General features: G+C 39.2%; 2 protein-coding genes across 4 annotated transcripts in view; both read right to left on the reverse strand.

Annotated features, from left to right (window-relative positions):
• LOC125242905 (carcinoembryonic antigen-related cell adhesion molecule 20-like) overlaps positions 1-26,822 on the reverse strand; it is a 151,332-nt gene that overhangs the window by 64,796 nt on the left and 59,714 nt on the right. The window contains exons 1-2 of one of the 2 annotated variants that reach the window (XM_048151997.1): positions 15,997-16,118; positions 15,597-15,917 (exon numbers count right to left, since the gene is read on the reverse strand). The exons of the other annotated variant lie outside the window; for it this stretch is intronic. Of the exons in view, the coding sequence (XP_048007954.1) occupies positions 15,597-15,917; positions 15,997-16,048 (373 nt within the window). The 5' untranslated portion in view covers positions 16,049-16,118. Of the gene's footprint in view, positions 1-15,596; positions 15,918-15,996; positions 16,119-26,822 lie in introns of those variants that run through there. 2 annotated transcript variants of the gene reach the window in all.
• Positions 21,002-26,146, reverse strand: LOC125242907 (carcinoembryonic antigen-related cell adhesion molecule 20-like). 2 transcript variants are annotated; one of them, XM_048152005.1, is made up of 9 exons: positions 25,760-26,143; positions 25,224-25,544; positions 24,164-24,439; positions 23,796-24,050; positions 22,236-22,347; positions 21,908-21,948; positions 21,734-21,756; positions 21,342-21,498; positions 21,002-21,205 (listed from the first exon to the last, which is right to left on the reverse strand). In XM_048152005.1, exons 1-9 carry the CDS (start codon positions 25,809-25,811, stop codon positions 21,168-21,170), a joined length of 1,275 nt encoding a protein of 424 aa, XP_048007962.1. In that variant the 5' UTR covers positions 25,812-26,143; the 3' UTR covers positions 21,002-21,167. The 2 variants fall into 2 exon arrangements, with proteins under 2 accessions (XP_048007962.1, XP_048007963.1); XM_048152006.1 differs by lacking the exons at positions 21,002-21,205; positions 21,908-21,948 and having other exon boundaries at positions 21,357-21,498; positions 25,760-26,146.

The following is a 26,822-nucleotide window of genomic DNA, read 5'->3' on the forward strand; positions in this document are numbered from 1 at the left end:
TTGCGCGAAGATATTGGTGGAGACGGGTGTGTTATCAATTTATCCATGTCCGCTCCTTCTTTGAGAACTCCCATTAATACTGTTTTAACATCAGGGAGTAATTATGACGTCGGTATGTTTCTGGATCAATTTGAAAAAGTTTTACAGAGTGACGACCAGATATTGACGGATGACTCGGTCGAGATTGATGCGAACATAGCCATTAACAGACAAGGCGGTGGTCGGGTACGTCGCAAACTCACCGATTTGGCTTGTCACGAGGTGATTAAGCGTAAAAAAATGTCGTTATTCTGCCCGTTAAACATCTCGAATAATCTATGTTTCTCCATCTGTCTCGCTCATTTTCTCAACCCCCAGTTACCCGAGAGCGAACTAGAAAGAATGGCGACCATTATCCACAACAATGCGGGGTTCTCCATCCACAATAAAATTGGACTGGACAACATAGCGTCGTTCGAAACCCTGTTAGGTATCAAAATCGTCGTTTTTTACAGACCGACCGCCGGTACGATAGAAACATTCAAAAATCAGGATGAACCTCATCCTAAAACAGTATGCCTCTATCTGCATGACGCTCATTACTACATGATACTGAATTTGACGGCATTCATAGGCGCTGATTACGTGTGTGAATTTTGTTATAAAGGTTACACAAATCGCAGAGATCATCATTGTAACTACGTATGTAACGTGTGTCATGACCCCGAATGTCACAGATTCCCTAAAAAACCGGTGCACTGTCCCGATTGCCTGCGTTTCTGTAACTCCGCTTACTGCTACGAAATGCATAAAAAACCTACCCCAGATGGAGGTAATCCTCCGTGCGATGTTATAAAATATTGCAAACTATGCAACAGGCGATACACTGTTGCTAGAAAACCGCACGAATGCGCCCCTCATCGATGTGTACATTGTCACGAAGTTCTTCAACCTCTCGGTGTACATAACTGTTTCATACAGCCTCTTACACCCAAGCAACCCTCCACAAATTACATTTTCTACGATTTCGAAACTCGTTATGAAAATGGGAAACACGTCGCCAATTTTGTTTGCGCAATCACTTTTAACGGAAAGAGATTTGTAGCCGAAGGCGTCGACTGCATCGCGAAGCTAATCACCCGATTCAGGCAACCCAGATATAAAGGGTACTGTTTCATTGCCCATTACGCGTCTAGATTCGACTCCTTTCTAATTCTGGAGTATTTTTGCAAAGCGGGTCTTAAGCTCGACGTCATAATGCAGGGATGTAAATTAATCTTCATGTATGATGACGCTTTTGACCAGCGGTATATTGACAGCTATGCATTTATCCCAATGGCCCTCTCAAAGATGCCTTCTGCGTTAAACCTGAGCACCGTAGAAAAAGGCTACTTCCCACATCTTTTCAACAGAGTCGAAAATGAGAGTTATGTCGGCCCCTACCCTGACAAGAAGTACTACAACTACGATAACATGTCCGATAAGGATCAGGCAAAGTTTGACGCGTGGTACGGCACAACTACTGATAAAGTGTTTAACTTTAAGAACGAGTTGTACGATTACGGCGTGAATGACGTCGTTTTGCTGCGCGAAGGGTGTATGAAATACCGCGAGGCATTCATAGAGTGCACCAAGCTCGATCCATTCGGATTCACGACGTTAGCAAGCTGTAGTATGGGAGTCTTCAAAACACACTATCTCGAAAAAGATACGCTGGCTCTGACGCATAACAATGCATACGTTCAACAGAGTAAGACGTACTCGAGCGCATCGATCGAATGGTTAGAGTTTGTAAAAAAGACTCGAAACGTCGACATTCATCACGCTTTAAACCACGGCGAAGTGTCGGTCGGTCGTTATTTTTTAGACGGCTACTTTGAGCAAAATGGGACTAGGCATGGGTTGGAATACAACGGATGTTTTTACCATGGACATTCGTGTCGCTTTGAACCTCATCAGAGACACCCCCTGTCGGGTGTAACCTATGGGGTTCTCAGGAGACGGTTTGACGACAAGGTTGAAATTCTGCAGAACGCATACGGTTTACAGATGGAAGTGATCTGGGAATGCGAATGGGACAAGATGAAAAAGACTGACCCTGCTGTGATGGAATTTATGAGCACTTATTCCGCCCCAGAGAGGTTGAAGCCGCGAGAGGCGTTGTTCGGCGGACGTACGAACGCATATAAACTCTACCACAAAACGCGCGAAACTGAGAAAATAAGTTACTTGGATTTTACCAGTTTATACCCGTTTTGTCAGGCTAGAAAAAGCTATCCGATCGGTCATCCTCAAATCATTTTCAAAGATTTTGAACCTATCGAAAATTATTACGGTTTAATAAAAGCTACCGTCTACCCTCCGCGCAAATTATTGCATCCTGTTCTCCCTTACAGATGCAACGGTAAACTGATGTTCCCGTTATGTCGCACATGCGCTTGCGATCAAAACCAAACAACAAACTGCGACCACAACGACGAGGAGAGGGCGCTCGAGGGGTGTTGGGTCAGTATCGAACTTTTAAAAGCCATCGAGAAGGGGTACGTCGTCGCGAAAATAGACGAGGTATGGCACTTTCCGCAACAATCAGACACATTGTTTAGCGAATACGTAAAGACGTTTTTGCGGTTGAAACAACAAGCATCGGGGTACCCGTCAAACGTTGTCACAGACAGTGACAAAGAGACTTACATTCAGAGTTATTTTGAAAAAGAGGGGATACAACTTGATCCTGAACATATCAATCATAACCCCGCACAGAGGTCCATCAACAAATTACTGTTAAACAGCCTTTGGGGGAGGTTCTCGATGAGGGAGGGGCTACCTCAAACCACGCTCGTGAACGATCCCGAACTTTTCACCAGAATAGTTTTTGGCGAAACCGAGACCATGACATATTTCACTTTTGTCTCGGACGACGTAGCGCTTGTCCAACATCGTCCTAAAAAGGGAGACGTTGTTGAGACTCGTGACATTAATGTATTTGTAGGTGCGTTTACAACCGCGCACGCTCGGTTGGAATTGTACCAACTCATGGACAAACTAGGCGACCGTCTCTTGTACTCCGACACAGACAGCGTCATTTTTGTGTCTAGGGACGGTGACTGGGAGCCACCTCTGGGTGATTATTTGGGGGAGCTGACAAATGAGATAGATGACGGTGATTATATCACAGAGTTTTGCTCCAGCGGCCCAAAATCTTACGGTTATCGCACGGCCAAAGGTAAAGTGTGCATGAAAGCTAAGGGTATAACGTTGAACGCTAAAAATTCCCAAGCCATCTGTCTGGATAGCCTTATCGGTCTGGTTGACGGTTATGTGACTTTGTCTGATGATACGCAATACATCCTGGCTCACACTGAAAACATTGTGAGGAATAAAAAGACGCTCACTTTGCATAACAAGTCAGTCGTTAAAAGGTTTAAGGTGGTGTATAATAAGCGCAGACTTCTGTCCGACTTCACCACCCTTCCTTATGGCTACTGAACCTACGATGCACAGAGGGTCCCGGGATGTTTCTGATTTTGATTTCAGACTTCAGTTCCCATTCAGTTGTGTGATAAGTGGACCTTCAAATTCAGGGAAGAGTTATTTTGTAAAAAAACTGTTGGAAAATGGCATGAATTTGATTTCTAAAAAAATTGAAAACATTGTTTTTTTGTATGATTGCTGGCAACCATTGTACGATGAATTACTTAAATTGTATGACATTAAATTTGTGGAAGGAATTCCCCCGTGTCTGGATGATGATGATTTACTACCTGTCAGTAAAACCAACCTACTCATTTTGGATGATTTGATGGGAGTGGCCTGCGGGAACAAGTCTGTCGAAAAGGCCTTTACGCAATTTGTGCACCACCGCAATCTCAGCGTTATATACATCACTCAAAACTTATTTGTCCAAGGTAAATCCAGCAGGACCATTAGCTTAAACACAAATTACTTAATTCTGTTTAAAAACCCGCGGGATGCCAATCAAGTGGCTGTGCTAGGACGGCAGATGTACCCCGGAAACGCCAAATACTTCATGGAGTGTTATCAAGATGCTACGAGTCAACCTTTCGGCTATCTAATGATAGACTATAAAGCAAAAACTCCTGAACAATTTCGCCTCAGAACGGGGTTGCTTTCCAACCACCAAGTGGTTTATCTCCAGAAAAAACGAAGGACGTGACAGTCGCTATGTCGGCCAGACTTTGTAAACATCTCCCGCTATTAAAACTGCTACATAAATCGACGCCTAAACAACGCCGTCTTATTTTACAATCGGCATCCGACGAACTCATTTTAACATTGTGCGAAGTCGCTCTTAACATACTCTATGGCACGATTCCTATCAACCGTCAGCAGTACGAAAAACTGAAGAGGAGGAAATCGGAAATTAAATTTGTTACCAATAAAAAAATTGGTATATCTGCCAAGAAGCGCATTTTCAACCAGACTGGCGGTTTTCTTTTACCTCTCCTGAGTGTCGCTGTGCCCTTTATTTCAAGCTTAATAGCGTCTAGACAGGGCTGACGATGGAATACGCCGAGAAGATGTATTTAGTGCCTCAACACCAACTGGAAAAGCTGAGAAATGAAAATGTTCGTGAGAATATTCAACAGACCGTTGAGAACGATCTGGATACAACCATAAGAAGTATTCTACAGAGGTCTGATTTGAATCAATACGAAAAAGCCAAACTCTATACAAACACCCTGAGCAGGTTTTTGGCACTCGTTAAACAAGGCAATCGTGAGAGTAGCGTTTTAACCCTTTCACTACCTCATTCCGAGCCCACCCATAAAGACGACCGCGGTCCTACCGACGATGGCCACAACGGCAATGTGGAAGATGTCGCGACCGAAGTTCTGAAGAATGTACCATCAAGGAGCGCGAAAAATACGCGCTACATATTAGACAAAATGTCTAAAGCTAAAGAGATCAGCGATTGGAACGAGTCGGGGGAGTTTGTGTTCAAGGGTAAAGTTATACCGGGGTCACACATGTTTGATTTGATAAAAAATATCACTGCTCCGCACAAGGTACGGGATGACCAAAGACCCGTAGGATGGACCAAGTTTCTACAAGCATTTGGGGAATTAAACATTCCATTTTCTACAGTGCCGAATCATCATGTTAGACAAACGATTAATTCTTTAAAGAGTAAACCACGCGCCGACGGCACTGAGTATGGTCCCCAAGCTAAAAAGCCAAAAAAGAAAAAATTCCCCCACTCATCGTCTCCGCGATCAGAGGATTCATCGTTTAAGTCGCATTCTTTCGATCGTGGACAGTGGTTAGAATTTTAAGGTTTCTTTATTTTGTTAATATTGGAATAACTAAATGCACTGTTCATGTACCGGATGTTTGCATGTAAAATAAAAGACAAGAGAAAGATTCCCGTTTAAGCGTTTTTATTCGTTTATATACTAAACAATCACATTGTTAATTTGATCAATCAACCACAGTCCGTAGAAGTATTACAAGATTGTACACATTGAATACACAGACTTAATTTTTCATTACAAACATTCGGCCTTAATCTTTTCACAAAGAGCCTGACCATTTTATCATTTTTAATATAATCGTCGCTGTAGAGCCTCAGCACATTGTCATAGTCGACACCTCTGGCCATGTGGTACAGAAAAAACACGCAGTGCTGTCCGCACGCATCCGATGTAAAATCTTGGACTCGTCTGGCTGAATATAGGGTGGTAGCGGAGTTGGTTGTTAGAAATGTTTTGATGGTGGGTGGAAAGAGATCACTGTCCGGAGGGTTGCCATAACTATCGAAAAAACAACTAGGTCCGTCCTCATCCAAATAAACAGCGGTCCAGTGTTCGCCCGGCATGTGGGCCGGATCCGTATTAATTATCGTCATTGCAGGTAAGTTCGTTATCGGTACCGTAGGGAGTTGATCACACGGTAGAACACCGATAAAATGTGGTTTGCACATGATTTTTTCCATGACGGCGGTGAGTTGTACCGTGTTCATTTCAATAGTAATCGACCAGAACCTGTCTGCGGTTAGAGAGCTCCACGATGCTGTCAAAAACTGCGTAAACTATTAAATTAATAGTGCGCGGCAGTGGGTTTTTGAAACGGGCTTCGAGTCTGATGTTACCCGACTTGACGAGGGAGATGTGCTGACCGCAGTCTTCATCAGGTGTGAGGTTAAAGGCGTAAAGCGCGTATCCGTTCAGAAAATCATCGCGGTCGATAGATAACGGTTGGTTTTTAAGATGTCTACCCGTTGCCATAGCCAGCTGGTAAAATTCACGTACCGCCAGCCCCGCTGCAAAATCGGGTTGCAGCGGCTTTGCAGGGAATTGCTGTCCGTCGACGTAGACTGCCAGGTACTCCAAGTCATAATGTTTAAATGCAAAGGGGTTTTTCCCATAGTTTCCAGTGAATGAATCGTTATCAACCATAGCCAGAACTAAAGATTTTGGCAGTGTTCCTAAAAACAAATTTTCTTGATTTGAAACACGGCTGCCGGCCGGTATGGAGAAATTTTTTAGGCATACCCTGTCTATAGGGTACTTGGCCGTAGCCCCGAGTAAGGCCTGCGCGTGTCCTAGTCTAACGGATGGTGATACGGACACTTTCTTGACAAACAGTGACGCAGTCATGATTTTTAATTTGTAAGCGGGGTCACCAGTTTTCATCAGACAGAATTCATCCTTGCCTCTGATCATGCGAATTTTAATGTCAACGCCGTTCAGCATTAATTTTTCTTGAAAGAAAATGTCGCTGTGAATCGGCGCAAGTAGCTCGACAGTCTTGCTTTCGCTTGTGTATCGAGCTCTTTTTGTCAAGCCGGCGTTAGCGCCCGCGGGATCCGCCACGTCCATCTGACCGGCTGTATCTTTGTAAAACAGCCCCGCGGAGAAGAGTGATTCCAGCGCATCTTTACCGTAATTAATGAGGCTCTCGATTATGGCCCGGTATGGATAGGTACTCGAACTCTGAGATATCAGCCGATCACCAAGACTGACGTCGACTTGCGAAAATATAGTTGCTCCGGGGTAATTTATTAGACCGACCTTTGCGTCGTCCGCTAGGTCGCTGCCATCAGGGGCTGTGATTTTAAGCCGTAGATACACCAAGGTGTTATTTAGGTCCAAATAATCCTCGCCGGTTCCGGCGATAAAAAACTCCAACGGAGCAGAGTCCGATATAGCCGATAATGGAGGAACTTCTAAATAGCTGTTTTTCTCAATAACAGTTTGCGTTAGCGGGACCGTGAATAGGTCCAATTCAGACTTGATGCACTCGCCTGACATGCGGTGTAGTAAGGCCATGTTAGAAAATGGTTCGCTTAACTGATACGTTACGCTTCACAGACTTCTTACGCTTTCTACTACCGACTGCTAACTTCTTGAAGGAACGGGCTGTTTTCTTCTTTTTTGTCACGGTACGACCACGCCTCCTTATACCCGGAGGTTTAGATAGACTCTTTCGTGCCATTACCATCAAGCCTGATCCGCCTTGCGGTTTAGAGTCGTCGTTATTTGATCTCGACAGAGCGTTCGAGACTACGTCTGTCACTATATTTTTGGCTGCCGATTTTAGGTGAGGTTTGGCAATGCTGAACCCTCTTTTGAGAAATGGTATGGCCATCCTAAACAAACCTCTGAACAATCCACCAAGACCGGCCCCATACATAACTCCGCCCCCTGCGTATCCTGGCAGACCTCCGCCGGCCTGATTTCGGTAATAATTGACATATTCCGCAGCGTTCGTCTCACGGGGGTTATAATAATTCATTTTAAAGAATAGAATGTTTCGACGGTTTAAAGTGAAGTTTTACAACAACTTTTCCGTAAGAAAATGGTATTTCGCAGTTATGATCGTCCTTCAATTCCACGACAATGTCCGTGATGAGCTCCTTGTTGACCGGTACGTAATGAGGTTTGTCGTATCTAACACTAACCGTTTCCTTGTTTTCACCCGATATATGTACGCATCTCAAAAGGGGGACGTGCGAATCCCCGACGGCCTGATATTGGATAATGTCTGTGTAAACGTAGATCGTATAGAGACCCGCGTTAATATCAGCCTGATAAGGGGCGTATGTATTAACACTCGTTGTAAAATCAGCTTCAGCATGGTAGTCCGCACGTCCGAGAGGATCATCCGGCTTCACCCCTAAAATAGTGGCGAGTTTTCCATAGAACCCTACCGCTATGTTACGTATTGCCACTAGATACACCTTGTTTCTCAATTCATCATAACGCAGTTCTCCGTTCTTTGCAAGAACCTTATTTACCCCAAGGATTACATCGTAAATGGTCGCGTAGTATCCACCATTTATTTTTAATTCCTTCCTTACAGTAGTCCCCGATATCTTTCTAATCTTTTTCTTTTCCCCCGGTTTATCTCCTTCCTTTTCCGTCGGGAGTGGGGCCTTGTAAAGCGTGAAACCCCCATCCTTATCACTTAAGGTGTACCAACTTTTAGGATATTCAATTTCAGCAAGCGCAACATCCCATTTTCCTTTCAAGTTGATGGTTGTAGATAGCCTCGTTCTGTAACTAGATATACGGTTTTCAGGATAGACGTCCAAAGATGCGTTGCACGGCAACGTAACATAGAAACCTTGATCTTCCATGATAGTAGCCTTTACATGAATGAACCGATCCGTAATGAGTTTACGCGTTTTAAGGCTTTTGCAAATCCACCAGAGTTTTTTTGTCAATATAGCTATTAAATTTCGACGGCCATCCTAACCATTTCACTAAAACGAGCGTAGACCTCCCCTGTTTTTTCTCCCCTAAAACCTTTTCCACCTTAAACGACTTGTTTTTGCTCACAATGATCTTTTGTAGCTCTTTTTCATAAAAAACTCCGTCGATGATCTCACCGTCGTAATCAGATAGTCTGTAGACAGGTGGTTGACGAGGAATGCATGCGGATATTGTGAAAAATTCCTCCGTGTAGTTCTGCTCATACCCTTTGGCGAATGGCCCTCTCACTTTAGAGATCCTAACAAGATCTCCGACTTTATATTTAAATAAAACCTTTTCATTCTTCTTTATATCACCGTACAAGTTTTGAAACACACTCGCCTCATTTTCTTTGTTGACGTCCAAAGGTCGCATCCTAATACTCCGGTGATAACTGCTGTTGTACCCCTCCATAATATCTTGTAAAACATCTATGTACCGGTGGGAGTTTGTGGCCGTTAAAAATCTCCACATACGACTTTTTAATGTTCGATTAAAACGCTCCACGACGCTAGCTTTCAAATCCGTAGCCGTTGCGAAATGAGTGATGTTATGCTTTTTCATTAAGTCTTGAAAACGCTTGTTAAAAAATTCCGTCCCCTGATCAGTCTGTAATTTCTGCGGTACACGTCGCTCTTTGAGTATAGACTCAAACGCCTTAGTGACCTCTGCACCGCTTTTATTCTTTAGTACACGACACCACGCATACTTGCTAAATACATCGATGCAAGTCAACAAATATTTATTATTATCATTATCCTTGGAATACGCAGTCATATCAACGAGATCCGCTTGGAACTGCGCGTCGATACCATAAACCACAACTCTATTGCGTTTGTATTTCACAGGCGCGGTTCTGTGTAATGTGTAAGCGTCCTCACCGGCAAGCCAATCTGAAACCTCTTTATCGCTTAGACGGACGCCACTATCCTTAAAGACCGCGTCTTTTAGGCGTTTTTTCCCCCCTAATGATCCGGGGTTGGAAGGTGTATAATAAGCATCTTTCATGAGCTCTGCCATGTTATCGGCTCAACCTTTTGCAAAAGAATAAGACAAAGGCTGGTATGCGTTAAACTTTTTATTAAAAATCGTTACAGGATATATGATAGGATATATATGATAATGACAACTATCTCAAAGTAATAAAACAAGAAAATATACATGATAGGATATATGATAGCTATCTCCGAGTAATAAGACAATAAAATAAGAAAGACAAGGTATTACATGCAGAGTATGAAGAGTAAAATTTTGTTAGATACACTCTAACCAGAAAAGAAATTCACGACATGTCTTTAAATCACAATCTAAGAAATGATCAACCGCTGTTTCAATAAAAGGATTTACATCGAAATCAGCATCTTTTAACACCAACTCCTCACAAACATCAGTTACAAAGGCACAGATACATGTGATGTCGGCAAAACGCAACTCTGCTTCACACACTATATCCAGAACGTTTCTTAAAACAGAAAGCGGTTCATCGTTATTGGCACATTCGGTGATCATTTTACCCCATGTACATATCACTCCTCGAGCATTTTTCATTACTTTCTTGAGATTCTTTACACGCTTATCTTCATCATCATTATCATCATCTTCTTCTTCTTCTTCATCATCAGAATTTGAAAATATGATCACTTCTTCCAGCAATCTCTCGAGTTCTCTTCTGTAATGTTCTTTGAACATATTTCCCATAAAATCTTTTAGGCTATATACCAGACCCATGTTGTTAGTGTCGGTGGTGCTGCTGACGGTTTCTTGGTTACTCTCCATCCGTAAGGGGTTTACCCGACCAGATATCGACCGCGTCGTAGACTGCTTTCTTGCACGATTCGTCCACAAGCTCGTCCCTGATTGCTTGCAGCCTGCTGCCGATGTACGGCTCTTCTTTTAATTCATGCAGAATAGCTCCGGTTGTTCCTTGAATCCGTTGAGGGTGCGACTTTAGTCCGCAGCGTTGTAGCGCGTGAGCGATAGCGCGGCGAAGGCTGGGTTTAAACAGCTTGCGGGTCAGTTCGTCAAAGTGAGTATCGAAGAAAAATGTAGGTGGTTCAAACAGGCAGGAGTGTTGGAGCTGGCTGGGGTGATCAATGGCACAGCCCTCACAGTCTTCCTTCAACTTGTTGCTGATGATGTGCTGCAGCAGCGCTGCGATCGTGGCTTTCACGGTCTTGAATCCGATATCGGTAAAGCAGCCGTCTGTCACGTCAAAATCCTGTTTAGTAGCGAAAGGTGTGTCGGCGCAGAGTTCCGTCAGGAAGGAGAGGTTGCGGTATCCGAGCTCTGTGCAGAATTTATCCAGCCATTCTTTCGAAGTGTCCGTTGCAGAAGTGTTTTCTGTTAGAACATGATCCGTAGCATTATCATCAGGATGATCGAGATCGCATTTGTATGAGTTGATGAAGCAGTGCATCTGCTGTGGAGACATGTCTCGAGCCATGGCTTATAAATGAGAAGTGTTGGTGGGTTAGACTTACCCGCTCTTTTAATGGCTGTAGTGAATGGGCGGGGCCGGCAGTTCGTACATGTCGCTGCGGGGGCATCTCTCTGGGTGGAACAGGGCCACTTTAATTTTCTTGTAACCATCATGTATGTTGCACCAATTGAACATCTTGTTTATCGCCGAGAAAAAGCCACTCAGCAGATCCAGATCACGCCACGTGAACAAAAACTGCATCTCGTACAGTTTGTCGTGTTCTTCCTTTTCCACAAGGCGTCGGGGTGGGTCACGGAGCTTTGTCTTGTCTTTGCAGCAGAAAATGTAGACATATTCGTCGTCATTCTTCATAGAATGGTCTCCGACCACACGGAACCGGGTATTCGGCACCACACTGTCAAACTCAGAGATGTACAACGGCATCCCCCGGCAGTCATTCAGATCCTTCCAGACACGGCCGTAAAACAGCACCCAGTCTTTCTCATGAAACACCACACACGGATCCCCCCGGTAAAAATCACCGAGGGTATCTGCTGTGTAGAGAGTCACGACTCTGGATGCTTTATGAAAGATGTAGCCAAATACCCGCTTATTGGACATTATATTCTCCTTTTTCACGACATCCGTATTGTCATGGAGAAACTTTGTTATACTCGTATGTCTGCAATGTTTTTTTGGTGCCATTTCCAGCCCGTCATATATCGAGTCATCATCGCTATCCATATCAGGAGTTCTAGGTGAGTTTAAATGCCCCATGTCTATGTAGCTCATAGCTCCTCTTCTCATTTTTGCAGAATGTCTGAACCTCTATTTATATAACCCTGTGACGGAATGCGACACCCCCGAAATATCTGTTCAAACAACCGGGTCAAACGATCATTCACTCCCGGAGCTCACGGGTCAACATCCAGATGGACAAACACAAACAACATTACATTCATCCTAATATCCGAAGGTCACAGGTCAACAGCCAGATGGACAAACACAAACAACATTACATTCATCCTAATATCCGGAGGTCATAGGTCAATGACATCGGGGTCAAAGGTTGTGTTGACACAGTCCGGAAACGGAAGGACAAAAGGTCACACCTGTCAAGTCATCAATCAAAGGGGCCATAAATCACTTTTTGACACATGTCCCAGGGTAAGCACTACTCACATTCGCACACACACACTATCAAACTCTCTCACACGCGCTATCAAACTCTCTCACGCACACTATCAAACTCTTTCGTGAGAAATACCAATTCACTCACGGTCTGTACCTTCGGATAGTTTTCTCGTTTTTGTCTTCAAAACAGAAAAACTAAGAAACTGTTCATTTATCACATATTCTGTCATGTGGGGGGTTCCATATTTTTATTTTCGTTTTCATCACACTGTTCTAATTTGCCGAATGGAAACACAAAACCAATATGAATGTCGGGAAATAAACGCCCCTTTAAACTGATTGGTCAACATCAAACCGCTGTTGTACGGCTTTCGATGCAAACTATCTCTTTCTCATGACTCGATGACAAATGCTACACCAAGACACTCTTCCCCGCTCCTCAAACACATACAACATTATTTTTTTATTTATAGTGTTTCTTGGGTAAAGAAAAAAGGCGCTGTATTTATTCAAACAAGCAGTTTTTTATTTACCCTAATATTGTAAACAAGCAGAGATCTTTCTCCATACAGTGGAGTTATGAGGTTTGACTGACAGCTTGAAGAGCCAATAGAGTTACTAAGTTTAGTCACAAGCTCTTTTTAATACTTTTCACTGGTTAAAAAAAATATTTCAAAACCCACAGAGAGACGTAAAGGATGACCACTAAGATTTATGAAAATAAAATAAATTAATAAATAAATTTAAAAAAAAACGAAATTTGGAGATAGGATGTTTCTGCAGGACAGCAGCAATATGTGAGATAGAGTTTGATAGTGCGTGTGAATGAGTGGTAGTGTGCGCGAGTGAGTTTGGTAGTGTGTGAGAGAGAGTTTGATAGTGCGTGCGCGAGAGAGTTTGATAGTGCGTGTGAATGAGTTTGGTAGTGTGCGCGAGAGAGTTTGGTAGTGTGTGAGAGAGAGTTTGATAGTGCGTGCGCGAGAGAGTTTGATAGTGCGTGTGAATGAGTTTGGTAGTGTGCGCGAGAGAGTTTGGTAGTGTGTGAGAGAGAGTTTGATAGTGCGTGCGCGAGAGAGTTTGATAGTGCGTGTGAATGAGTTTGGTAGTGTGCGCGAGAGAGTTTGGTAGTGTGTGAGAGAGAGTTTGATAGTGCGTGTGAATGAGTTTGGTAGTGTGTGAGAGACAGTATAGCAGTGTGCATGAGAGAGTTTGATAGTGTGTGTGAGACATTATAGTAGAGTATGAGAGAGAGTTTGATAGTGTGTGCGCGAGTAAAGTTTGAAATATGTCTTGAATGGCCTCTCATACAGTTACCATATATCTAATGGCAGAGGCAGAGCGAGAGGCAAGCACATTCCATTCTCTCACAGGCCTCTTACACAGACATAGTCAGATACATGATTATAATGGGAGAATAAAAATGGCTATATTATACTGATTAATAAAAATCTTCCACAAGAGTAGTCCTAGCACTTTCTATTGATTGTGTTTAAAGAAAAGAAGAGATACCCATGTAAAGCAAAAATATAGTGACCTAACTATAGTTACAGTATCCTGTTTTTTATGGTTTTCACAAAACGTCTTGTTTTTTATGTTTTAGTGTAGCAATAGAAACTTTGTAAAGATCAGGAATTGATGTAGCAAATGTTAATCTTTAATGTTGTGTCATCATTACCTCTGGGTACATCAGATTACAACAGTGATTTAGTTATGTTGATATTCCATATAATTTAAGTTGTATTTTCCACCGTTTTAAACAAACATAATGAATCAACATCACTTCTTAATAATGATTCAGTGACATTACTAATGCAATTTTGTTAAAATTATAACATTGTTTCAACATAAATGAAATTTTAATTCAGTTCCATTGACATTGATGCATCAATGCTTATTCACTTCAATGGTTACTTGGTCACTAGGAACTAATCCTCCTCCTCCTCCTCCTTCTCCACCACCTACTGTGGCAAACACATATGAACAATAACAGACTATTCAAAGCAACACAACTCTAGAACAGATGTGTATAAAACAGTAAGAAAAATGATTAGAAGAAAAAAGAAAAAAATATACATTTTCAAAAATAGAAAGTACCTTTGTGTAAGTGGTAAATTAAGGTCAAAGCAATGGTTATCAAATTTCAGGTTATTTTTAATTGCTTACCTTTAACTAATAAAGCATGTCTTTGTGAGGCGCTTCTGTTTGTGACACTATTCCAGGCGGTGCAGTCGTAATCTCCGCTGTCTGTGAAGTCAGTCTTATCTATGGTCAATGTGTCTGTGGTCACACCGGTGTCTTTTCCATTAAACATCCATCTGAATGTGGCAGAAGGTACAGAATTTGCAGAGCAAGACAGAGACACACGAACCCCTGAATTCACCACATCTGGACCCTTAATAGAAACATCTTCTGGTCCATCTAGAACAAACACAAGAAACTCACTGTTAGAGGGACAAACTAAATGAAGTGTGTTTATATTTCATCAGGTTTGAGCTCAAATCATCTTTGTTTAAATGTTTAACACTCACAGATGATGATCAGGTTGTATGTTGCCGTCTCAGAGTTGAAAGGGTTTGTATATGTACACTGATATTCCCCACTGTCTGATCTCTGCACTGGACTGATGGACACTGATCTGAAATCAGGTGAGAAGATGATGCTGTTGCTAGGAGACAGAGGACTGTTATTTTTCATCCACTGCACAGAGATGATTCTGTTTGTTCCCACAGAGGTGATGTTAGCAGATGAGTCACCCTCTATTAATGGTTCCTCTGGACCAATAAGTCTGACAGAGAGTTTTTCTGTGTAAATGCGAGAGAAAGAACAAAAACACTGGATCTAAAATGAGTCTTTCCCATTTAGTGAGCACTGAATGAAATTCAATTCAGTGTGGTCCAGGGCAGTACTGAACAGTATACTGACAGAAATGTTTATTGCTTGAATAGCCTGGGTGTTTTAAAGCATATACAAGACCCCTTTAATATGACCCTAAGATTAAAAACAACTTTTTATTAAGGGCAAAACTGTTTGTCATGATGGAAATTTTATGAAAATCTATATAAATAATTTCATGATTAATTCTGAGATAGGTTTTGTTTGAGGGTCAAGCAATAAGAATTTAAGTCCTAAAAGGTATAAAGTACCAAAAGTAAATGATGAAGGTAAAAAAATGTTCAAGACTGTCTTAATGCAATCATATAACAACAACAGCTAAATGTAAACCATATTTTAATAAAAATCAACCCCCAACATCCATCCATACTTAATATACTTATTATCCATTTGTATCATCATCTATTAGACATATAGTCTATGCTCAAAAAAAAAATAAAAAATTGTTACATACTCACCGACTTGTAGTGAAGTTTCTCCAGTACGTGTCTCTCCAGCACTAGTTGTAACACTGAGTCTGTATATTCCAGAATCACTGTGTCTCAGGTTCTGCAGCGTCAGAGCGAAAGTGTTGCTGTCAAAACTGATTCTGCCTTCATATGCAGGGTTTACTGTAGGTACACCAGACACTACTATAATTATAGTAGCTGTTGTAAAAAACCATTGAGTTATAAGAATCGATGTGGAGGGTGGTGGATTATCAGGAGTGAACACCACACTGTCTCCTTCTTCTTTATTAGGCGGCTCAGGGATCTGCAGATCTTGACTGAAATATTGTTCTGTAGAAAAAGACAGATAGATATTTCTGCAGGTATTAAATTCAATACACAACATTATTTAATTGCTTAGAAGTCTTACCAAAACACAACAGCATCCACAGTGTCCAGTATAAACGATAAGAAACCATCATGATCGAGCTCTCGACTGTCAGGAGCAGCAGCTCAAATCATCTGAACTATTTACATCAGCTTTCAGTTAATGATAAATGGGCATAGAAAGCAAAGATCTCACTGTGTCACCTAGTATTGGATATGACACGAGTCATGTTTTAGATTTGATAGTGGAAGAGCAATAATAACTTCAGTCAACAGGGCAGGAGATAGCTGTAGCATTGTGCTTTATGTGGTCCCAACCATGTTTACTGCACTTATTCTGTTAAATATGCATACAGTATAGATATTTGATTAAGATGTGTCAGTAATCACTAATATCTAATTTAGCACATTAAACTTTCTCGGCTGTTACAATATGGATTTACAAAATTACAAGGTGAAAAACTTTTTTTTTTTTCTATAGGTAAAAAAAAAATATATGAGTATCAGTATTGACCTGTATTAAACCTACAGTAAATCAATTAGGCCAAATTATGTTAAATATTACATTTAGAGTGTTTATGTTAAATATTACATCTAACTGAAGGTCACAAAATTTGACCTTCAGTTAGATAATTGTTACTGCAAGTTAAAAGAAACATTTTAATATTACACTGTTGTGGTATATACTGTACACCAGTAACCTACACTAGTAGTTCACTATACAGGCAATATATCCAAAATATTTTATGTAAATGACACATTTAGATGAAACATTTCAAAACATTTATTTTTAAAAACCATCATGAAAAAACATTTTAAACAACATTTACAAAACATCATGCAAACATCTATGAATAATAAACATATATGAATATAAGTCAATACGTAAACACAACATGAAACAAAACATGTATTTGCAGTGAATGCAAACAGTTGAAAGATTTCTGCATTACATTGCTGCTGAGCTTACCCTCAAATACTTAGATGTTATTAAGTTTTTTCCTAGTATATAAAACAACATGTACACATTTTGTACAACACGTCACATACCTTTTGACTTTATTCTCAAAATGTTTTTTATATACCTACAATGTTCTTGTTGTAATGCTGCGAATTCATTCTTTTAATTTTGACTTGAATAGTCAAAATATTACAACTTTTATTTTAATCTTGTATTGCTAATACATTATTTTCATAGCCTTATATTTTACGTGGAGAACTTGATGCATGGAGTACTTTTACACAGGATAATTTATTTATTTATATCGCTACAACAAATGTTGTATTAAATTTGTTTAAACAAAACGTTTCTCGCATACTGTTGAAGTGGTAAAAGTGGATATTTGACAGTTTTGGTACCTGCAGTTTGTTCAGAATTCAATCATGATGAGCATCACTCATCCTCATGGGGAAAAAACAATCACAAGTTTAACTTACTGCATTTGTTTTAATAAATCCTTATCAGTTGTATGTCAGTGTTTTCACATCAAAAGAAAAAATGTATGTTAATATAATATAAATATAATAAAATATTTTAAAAAGCTGAAAACCAGAACCAGAAGGTGGAATGAACAATTAACTGACTATTTTGAGCAAAGAAAATTGATCTGCCAAATGTCATTAAAGTTAACATTATAAATAACAACAATAGATATATTGAACAATGAACAATGTAATTAGGTAATCAAATAATACAACTTCCATATAAGCAACAGCCATACAAATTTGTTTACCGAAACTCCCTATTTATGGCCAGAACAAAATGTCACTTCCTCGTTTCTTTTCCCTGAGTGATGATGTGTTCAGGTCTAAAGGTGAATTTAGTCATGAAACCTCTGTTTTATATTACCCACTATCACAGTTCTTTTATTTTCCTAATGAGGATGTATCTGATTATTTTCGAGAAACTGATGTATAATCAATAGTAGTTAAACATTAGGTAGTAATATATTAACTATAATATAATATAAATTTATATTTAAAAACTAGCCAAAATATTTAATAAACATGGGCGACGTGAAACAACTAAAGAACAGCTGTTAAATCTGTTCTACTGAGTTATTTGTGTATAGAATAGAGAAAGAAAAAAAGAAAGAAAGAAAGAAAGAAAGAAAGAAAGAAAGAGAAAGAAAGAAAGAAAGAAGGAAAGAAAGATCATGCAGTAGATGAACTTGTCTGTAAAATTGCTCAAAAGGGTATCCGACTGCAGCACAGTAAATGTTCAGCGCTCATTAAGCATGTGTTTGGGCCTGAGATTCAATGGGAACTACTGAAGGATTTAGGAGTGCAATGTGTGGACAGCACAATTCGGTTGTCACCAAATTTCGACAGTACAACCCCAACTTTGTGTTTCTGAAATAAGCATGTCACTCAATAGGCCATTTTCATCTTGATGTCAGTTAACTTTTGCCTATCCACAAAGCATTGTATCTGTAGTTCAGTCTTAAATTCCCACCGGAGACTTCTCAGGAAAATGCTGTAATAACTTTAAATGCGAACTGTTTATGTCAAGAGTAAGACATTTTTAATTAATGTTTACATATATACATACAGTAGGGTTCTCATGGTAACATTATTTATTATTTCCTTTCTGTAACTGCCTTGCTTAGGGTTTCTGCTAGCAGCAACTTTAGCAATGTAGTCTTGTGTCCTTGAATCACTGTCAGAGTTTTATCACAACAATTGTGTGTCCACACAAATCTGTTAGCCTGTTTGGAATAACAAGAATGTTGTCTTTTGTTGACTAGGTTAAGCAGAAAGTGTATGGCTTCAGTGCTCTGTATTCAACTCCTCCAACTTCAAGCAGAAAATCTCGCCGATCGGCAAGTTCGTTTGAGATCTGCCAAACACCTCGCCTTGAATTTACATAAAATTAGGTGATTAAAGTCATCCTCTAACTACATTTGTGGCATATGTACAACTATTGGGTGCACTCCATTCGAGTGGCGCAAGTATTCCACTATGCTGACGGAAGTAAGGATGCACTGCTTCAAATCCAAATGGAAGTTGTGTGACATCACAGTGCTCTGAAATTATTGACTTTGAGCTCTCGCAAAGCTTGATCAGAAGTGGAGAGTCCTGGACACATTGCCATTAGAATATACAGAGCACTGCCAAGTGGAGAAGTTGTGGATTGATGTGAAAAACCACAGGGATGTTGCCGGGGACCAAGATTTTTATGAACTTGGATCTTTCTTTCACCATTCAGCAATGCAGCAGTTGAATGCACATTCTCTGAGATTAATTTGATAAAGACAAAACTACACAGCAGAATGAAGGACACCCTTTTGAAGAACATCCTTCGCTTTTGAGCCTTCATGCAAAGACATGGAATCTGCTGTCATCAGTTCGAACCAACAAAAGAGATGCTGGCCTTGTTCAATATAGACATGTATGAATGGAATGGCGGCCATGACGGGGTGAGACTCTGGAATGGCGGCCATGACGGAACGAGACTCTGGAATAGCAGCCATGACAGGACGAGACTCTGGAACAGTGTGCATCTTAGGACGGGATTCTGGACCGGCGGCCATCTTAGGATGAGACTCTGTGGCTGGCTGTGATACATACTGGAGAACAAAGCTCTCCAGAAATCTGTTGATGGCCTCTCTCCAGTCCAATCCAGTGAGATCTGGAAGCTCAAAGATCACCCTGATCACCCTGATCACCCTGACAGAACAGGAACAGTAAGGTCTGTGTAGCTTCTCATGGACAAGACCAGACCAAGAGGTGAGGGGATTGGTGACAGATAAAAGGTGTGCTGATGAGGACGTGCAGGTTCAAGGAATCCGGAATCAGGAGGTGATCTGTGGCAGGTGAGGTGATGGCTAAAGGAGTGCAGGTGTGGATCAGAAGGGATGCTGGGAAATGTAGTGGCTGTGCTGGTGACTGTGACAATATTGCTATATATTATGTGTCTTTAGGTTAAAAAGCTATTTATAAAATTAACCAAGTGAGACAAAGGAACAGTACCAACAATTGTACTCAAAAATGTTTAAAATGTAATTTCGCCCACCAATATAACACAATCCATTATTTGGGGTGGAAAAAAAAATGTTATGTCTAATAATATCTAACAAAACTAATAATATATTAAATAATAAATATAATAAACTAATATTCTTAATCCACTTAAAATCAGTCAAAGAGGGATGAGGTATAGCAATGTCTTAGAAATGTCTTAACAGTGTTTAAGAGAACAATTATGCATTCAGTTCTCATAATTTACTTATTCAAATCACTACAACAAAAAATAAATTGTACTAAATAAACATTTCTCACATTAATGTTGTTGTGATAAAAGTGGATTGAACACACTTAACACAAAGTTAAAGTTTAATAGTCTTGATAAATCCTTATCAGATGCATGTTAATTGCAAACAATAAGGAAGAATACAGTGGCTTTATACATACATGCATACAAAAGAGCTAAAAAACAGAAAAAGAAGGTGGAATTAACAATAAATGAATCATTATTTTGGGAAACTGATCGGCTAAATGCCATTTTAATAGTTGTATTCTTCAAAAAATAATAGTAGTAAAAAATGCAATATATAACTCCCATATAAATAGCAGCCAAAACTTTTGTCACTTCCTCATTTCTTTTCCGAGTGATGTTGTGGTTAGGTCCAAAGTCTTCAGGTCTAAAGGTGAATTAAGTCATGAATGTAACCTTTGTTTTTCAACACCCACTATCACAGTTTTATTTTCTTTTATTTGCCCAGCGCACAAAAGTATGAGGATGATTTTTATGATTTCTGAGAGACTGTTTTAATGTTTTGCACAAGAGATCAAAATGAACTGAATTAGTGAAAACATTTAGAGAAATAATGAGTACAGACTGCTCAGATATTGCAGATAATAATTTACACATTAGCAGGAGCAGTTGGACTCTGTGCATGTTTGTTACAGTTTCTACACTATGTTGAGGTGGAAATCTAAATGGATTTTATGATGGTGAAATGTGTTAAAGCTGAATGAACCACATTCTTATTGGTAACTGGAAATATAATCACACTAGTCAAAATACTTTTTAAAGAAGTGATAAATCTGCTTTTACTGTGATTTATTTGCTCAAATTTGACATGGACCTGCAAATAAACATTTTAATACAAATACTCTACATATGCAAATAAAACACAGATATATCACAAACTGTGTGAAATGTGTATTATGCAGGAAGACATGCAGTATGCAGTAGATGTTTCAGTGTCTTCACTTCTTCACTGGTGCACGGGAAGAGGGTTTCATACCTAAATGTAACAAGCATGCAATAAAATAAAAGAACCAAATGAAATGCAGGACAGAATGAATAGCTCTTATTTTGGTATGTAGCCAAAGCACACATATGACGTCTAAAATGGATTTAAATATTATGAAATTGCTCACTTGGTGGGGGTGTAGCAGCCCTTGGCCTGTTTGTAACCCCATGATTTACATATACATTGTCATCATTTTCAGCCTGATTCACATTCCTTTCACTCATATTTTCCCGAATTGCTCCACCTTGACTAGTCGCCTGGAATTCAAGGATTCCTTCATAGATCTACAGATAGCAAATAAAAAAGGTAATTTGTTTTTCTTAAATTACAATGTCATATACAATGATAATGTCACATGAATTAAAAGTGTAATAAAAATGTTCATGTAGCTGATATTTAAAGTGAAACATAAAGCCCACTATTAAACAGTGATAATGCCAATCATGATGATTGAATATTTGTCAGTATAAGGTAAAAAGGCTTGTGCTGAAGAGAAAACAAAAACTGAAAGTCACTCACATGATCCTGTGTTGTTTGTGGTGCTGTTTAAAGAAAGAAACACTCAGTGAGTTTGATACTGAAATCTATTACATGGTCATTACCACAGTCAATCTCATTTTAACTGGTAAAGACAGTTGTCTTGTTTCAATCAGATCATATTCATGTTGGTATTATGAATAAATATGAACATACCTCCACTTGCTTGTTCTTTTTGTTGTTTGTTTATTTTTGGACTGTAGTGTAAAGAAAAATACAATTTGTTAAAAGTAGTTTCTTTACCACATTTCTACACATTTGTAATTGGACACAATTCAAAAACTGATCTTGATATGGTATAGTATCATATAAAAATGAGAATTTGATCAGGACTTCAAAATATCTTTGATTTGCAAAGCTGGATTATTAAAGACCAAAATACCAAGTTAATACCAATAAAGACCAAAATAATAAGTTGTGACAAAGACACTGACAAAATTCATTAAAATGTGTTAAAGCTGTGATGTGATTTTAAATTACTTACATTTTCTTGGTTTTTATTAAATAGACAGTCAGACCACAAATGCCTGAAACTGCCACTAGAACACCAATGACAATCCCAACTATCACTCCTATTGACAGTCCTCCTCCACTGACTATGGCAAAGATACAAACAACAGACCAACATCATGTCCTGCACACACAAAACTAACTATAATGTACTTTAGCCTTTAAAATCACCACCTAATTAATTAAAATTACCAGCTAAATTAAAAAAACACCAGCTAAAACAGCAGTATAGTGCATTTAGGAAAGTAGACATGATTGAGACAATCTGCTGAAGTTCAAACTAAACATTAGAATGGGGAAGAAAGGTGATTTAATTGACTCTGAACGAGGCATGGTTATTGATGCCAGATAGGCAGGTCTGAGCATTTCAGAAACTACTAGGATTTTCACGCACAGCCATTTCTAGGGTTTACGGAGAATGGTCTGAAAAGTCAGAAGACAGATGGATACTTCCAGCAGGATAATGCACCATATCACAAAGCTTAAAGGGTTAGTTAACCAAAAAATGAAAATTCTGTCATTTATTACTCATCCTCATGCCGTTCCACACCCGTAAGACCTTCGTTAATCTTCGGAACGCAAATTAAGATATTTCTGTTGAAATCCAATAGCTCCATGAGGCCTCCATAGGGAGCAATGGACACTTCCTCTCTCAAGATCCATAAAGGTACTAAAAACATATTTAAATCGGTTCATGTGAGTACAGTGGTTCAATATTAATATTATAAAGCGACGATAATATTTTTGGAGCGCCAAAAAAACAAAATAACGACTTATTTAGTGATGGCCGATTTCAAAACACTGCTTCATGAAGCATCGGAGCACAATGAATCAGTGTGTCGAATCATGATTCAGATCGCGTGTCAAACTGCCAACGGCTGAAATCACGTGACTTTGGCGCTCCGAACAGCAGATTCGACACACTGATTCATCTGTGCTCCGAATCTTCCTGAAGCAGTGTTTATATAATAAACAGTGTTCAAAAATATTCTCGTCGCTTTATAATATTAATATCGAATCATTGTACTCACATGAACCGATTTAAATATGTTTTTAGTACATTTATGGATCTTGAGAGAGGAAGTGTCCATTGCTCCCTATGGAGGCCTCACAGAGTTATCGGATTTCAACTAAAATATCTTAATTTGTGTTCTGAAGTTGAACGAAGGTCTTACGGGTGTGGAACGGCATGAGAGTAAATAATAAATGACAGAATTTTCATTTTTGGGTGAACTAACCCTTTAAATAAAATCAAACTGATTTCTTGAAGTTGATAATGAGTTCCCTATTCACAAATGACCTCCACAGTCACCAGATCTCAATCCAAGAGCACCTTTGGGATGTGATGAAACAGGAGAATCGCATCATGGATGTACAGCTGTCAAATCTACAGTAAATGCGTGATGCTATCATATCAATATGGACCAAAATCTCTGAGGAATGTTTCCAACACCTTGTTGGATAAGTGGCAAATTAAGGTGAGAACATTGTTTATCATACGTTGATAAATTTCAGGTTAGTTTTAACTGCTTACCTTTAACCTCTAAAACATGTCTTTGTGAGGCACTTCTGTTTGTGACACTATTCCAGGCAGTGCAGTCGTAATCTCCGCTGTCTGTGAAGTCAGTCTTATCTATGGTGAATGTGTCTGTGGTCACATTGGTGTCTGTTCCATTAAACATCCATCTGAATGAGGCAGAAGGTTCAGAATTTGCAGAGCAAGACAGAGACACAGGAACCCCTAAATCCACCACATCTGGACCCCTAATAGAAACATCATCTGGTCCATCTAGAACAAACACAAGAGACTCACTGTTAGAAGAACAAACTGATCAGTGAAGTGTGTTTATATTTCATCAGGTTTGAGCTCAAATAATCTTTGTTTAAATGTTTAACACTCACAGTTGATGATCAGACTGTATGTTGCCGTCTCAGAGCTGTCAGGATTACTATATATACACTGATATTCTCCACTGTCTGATCTCTGCACTGGACTGATGGACACTGATCTGAAATCAGGTGAGAAGATGATGCTGTTGCTAGGAGACAGAGGCCGGTTATCTTTCATCCACTGCACAGAGTCAATGATACCAGTTCCTTCAGAGGTGATGTTAGCAAATGAGTCGCCCTCTATTAATGTTTCCTCTGGACCAATAAGCGTGACATTATATATTTTTGCTGTATGGGAGAGAAAGCACAAAAACACTTAGTGAGCACTTAGTGATTCACTGAAAAAAATTTGAAATAAAATTATTATTTTAACTTGTTGCCAATTCCTCATTTTCATTTAGTTTAAATTTACACTAAATAAACTAAAACTTAATCAAAACTACAAACATATAAAATAATAAAATCTAATTCAAAATATGAACAAAATCTATTAATAGTGCATCACTAAAATAACACTTACTTCCCCAAACATGTGTTTGTATGTTTAAGGAACTGTACAAAAAAAAAAGAAGAGGAAGAAGAAGAAATGTCCTAAAAATCACAACCAAGTTACCAAGTAGTATTTTCAAGAGTTGATTTGTTCTATTTTGATCTCTACCATAGACATCAATGTTTATATCCGAACTATAATCTTTTATCTTAGTACTTCTGTGATAATATGAATATTTGTAACAGAAATAATGAAACTGTGTGGTTTGTGAAGTGGTTTCATGAATATACTGTACATAATATCTGCTCTGTCTGGGTCAGAGGCAGCGCCAACACAGATTTAAATGTTCCAGTGTGATTTTGTCAAATGTAGACGCAGGCGAATCATTATCATTTAGGAATGAGATTATGTGCGGTTTAAATCAAGATCACAATATTTTAACAATTAATCATGCAGCTCTACAATTGGATATATGTTGCTCTTTTCCCTTTTACATAGTTATTAAATTAATTTCATTTAATCTTTTAGGCCTATATAGTTCAAGCTCAAATACTGTCAAATAAGTTTTAGCAATGCACCTACCAATCACTTGTAGTGAAGTTTCTCCTGTAAGTATCTCTCCAGTAGTCGTTGTTACACTGAGTTTGTATATTCCAGAATCATTCTTTCTCAGGTTCTGTAGAGTCAGAGCGAGAGTGTTGCTGTCAAAACCGACTCTGCCTTTATATGTGGGGCTTTCTGTTGTTACACCAGACATGAATGCAACTATAAAAGTTGAAGTGAAAGACCATTGAGCTATAAGAATAGGCGTGGAGGGTGGGTTATCAGGGGCGAGCACCACACTTGCTCCTACTGCTCCATTAGCCGGCTCAGGAAACTGCAGATCTTGACCTGAATACTGTCCTATGTTTTAAGAAAGAAAGAAATGAAAATGAAAATAAAATTACAATTGCACTAAATGCATATTTAGACTTGTTTGTTCTGCAATTAACTACTACAACTACTGTATATTGAATTTTTATTTGTGGTAAAGAATAATTGCAAAAATTAAAAATAGGACTAGCTAGTTATTTTATACAGATATTCAATTCAAGGTTTTATGTTTTAAAAAGTCTCACCAAAACACGACAACATCCACAGGGCCCAGTACAAACGATAATAAACCATCATGATCGAGCTCTAAACTGTCAGGAGCTGCAGCTCAAATCATCTGAACTATTTAAATGTCATTTTCAGTTAATGATAAACAGTAGGGGTGTGACGAGACACTTATCTCACACTGTCGGAAAAAAGGTACGGTGTTTGTCACTGGTTACACTAAGGTACAAAAGTGAAAAGGTACTAATAGGCCTATGTACTTTTGAAGTACTGCTATGTACTTTTAAGGTATGTACTATGTACCATTTAGGGGTAAGTAAGGTACAAAGATCTACCTTTTCACTTTTGTACCTTAGGATACTGCCCACCACAGACACAAAAAAAATGGTGTTAAAATTGTACCTTTAAAGGTACAACAGCTTGTCGCTGGTACAGTACCTTAAGGTACTAATATGTACCTTTTAGGGGTAAAAAAGGTACAAAGACATCCTTTTAAGGGTACTGCCCCAGCAACAACCTGTTGTACCTCCAAAGGTACAATTTTAACACTTTTTTTCTGTGTGCAGTGACAGCGCTATCCTGTACTTTTTTTCTGAGAGTACATGAGATGAGACGATCATGAGATTGAGATGAGACAAGATTTTTTCACAGTATTTTTAAGAAATGCTCATTGACAAAATTCATGACTGAAAAAATATTCTGCAGGAAATGTTTTAACTAATCATATTGTAATGAATGTCATTTCAGTTCTACTTTCTGATGAATGATCATGTGCATCGAAAGACAACAAGCATTGTAAAAGATTTTGCCACAAATTCAACTAACTAGCTTCTCTCCTGTATGATTTCACATAGGTCTTCAGACCATATACTGTAGGCTTATACATGAATTATGAGCTTCAATAACTTCTGACTGTGGCTGTGTGTGACCTCCTTTCCACAAACTGAACATAGAAATAAAAACAGTATAAATAACAAAAATAAATAACAGTTTGTCTTAGTCTCATTAAGTGCAAACAATCATAGTTCAAACACAATCAGGTTTGATATTGAGAGACAGGCTATATGCCTAATTTGTGCACAT

Source organism: Megalobrama amblycephala, linkage group LG13 (assembly GCF_018812025.1).
Source record: "Megalobrama amblycephala isolate DHTTF-2021 linkage group LG13, ASM1881202v1, whole genome shotgun sequence".
NCBI lineage: Eukaryota > Metazoa > Chordata > Actinopteri > Cypriniformes > Xenocyprididae > Megalobrama > Megalobrama amblycephala.

Bases quoted from the DNA above. Each gene is read 5' to 3' on its own strand.
- LOC125242907 (XM_048152005.1), bottom strand. From the start codon at position 25,811: ATGATGGTTTATTATCGTTTGTACTGGGCCCTGTGGATGTTGTCGTGT. The intron at 24,051-24,163 runs GTGAGTGTTAAA...TGTTTGTTCTAG, and splicing joins ATACAGTCTGATCATCAACT to ATGGACCAGATGATGTTTCT. The intron at 21,757-21,907 runs GTATGTTCATAT...TTCTTTAAACAG, and splicing joins AAAAGAACAAGCAAGTGGAG to CACCACAAACAACACAGGAT.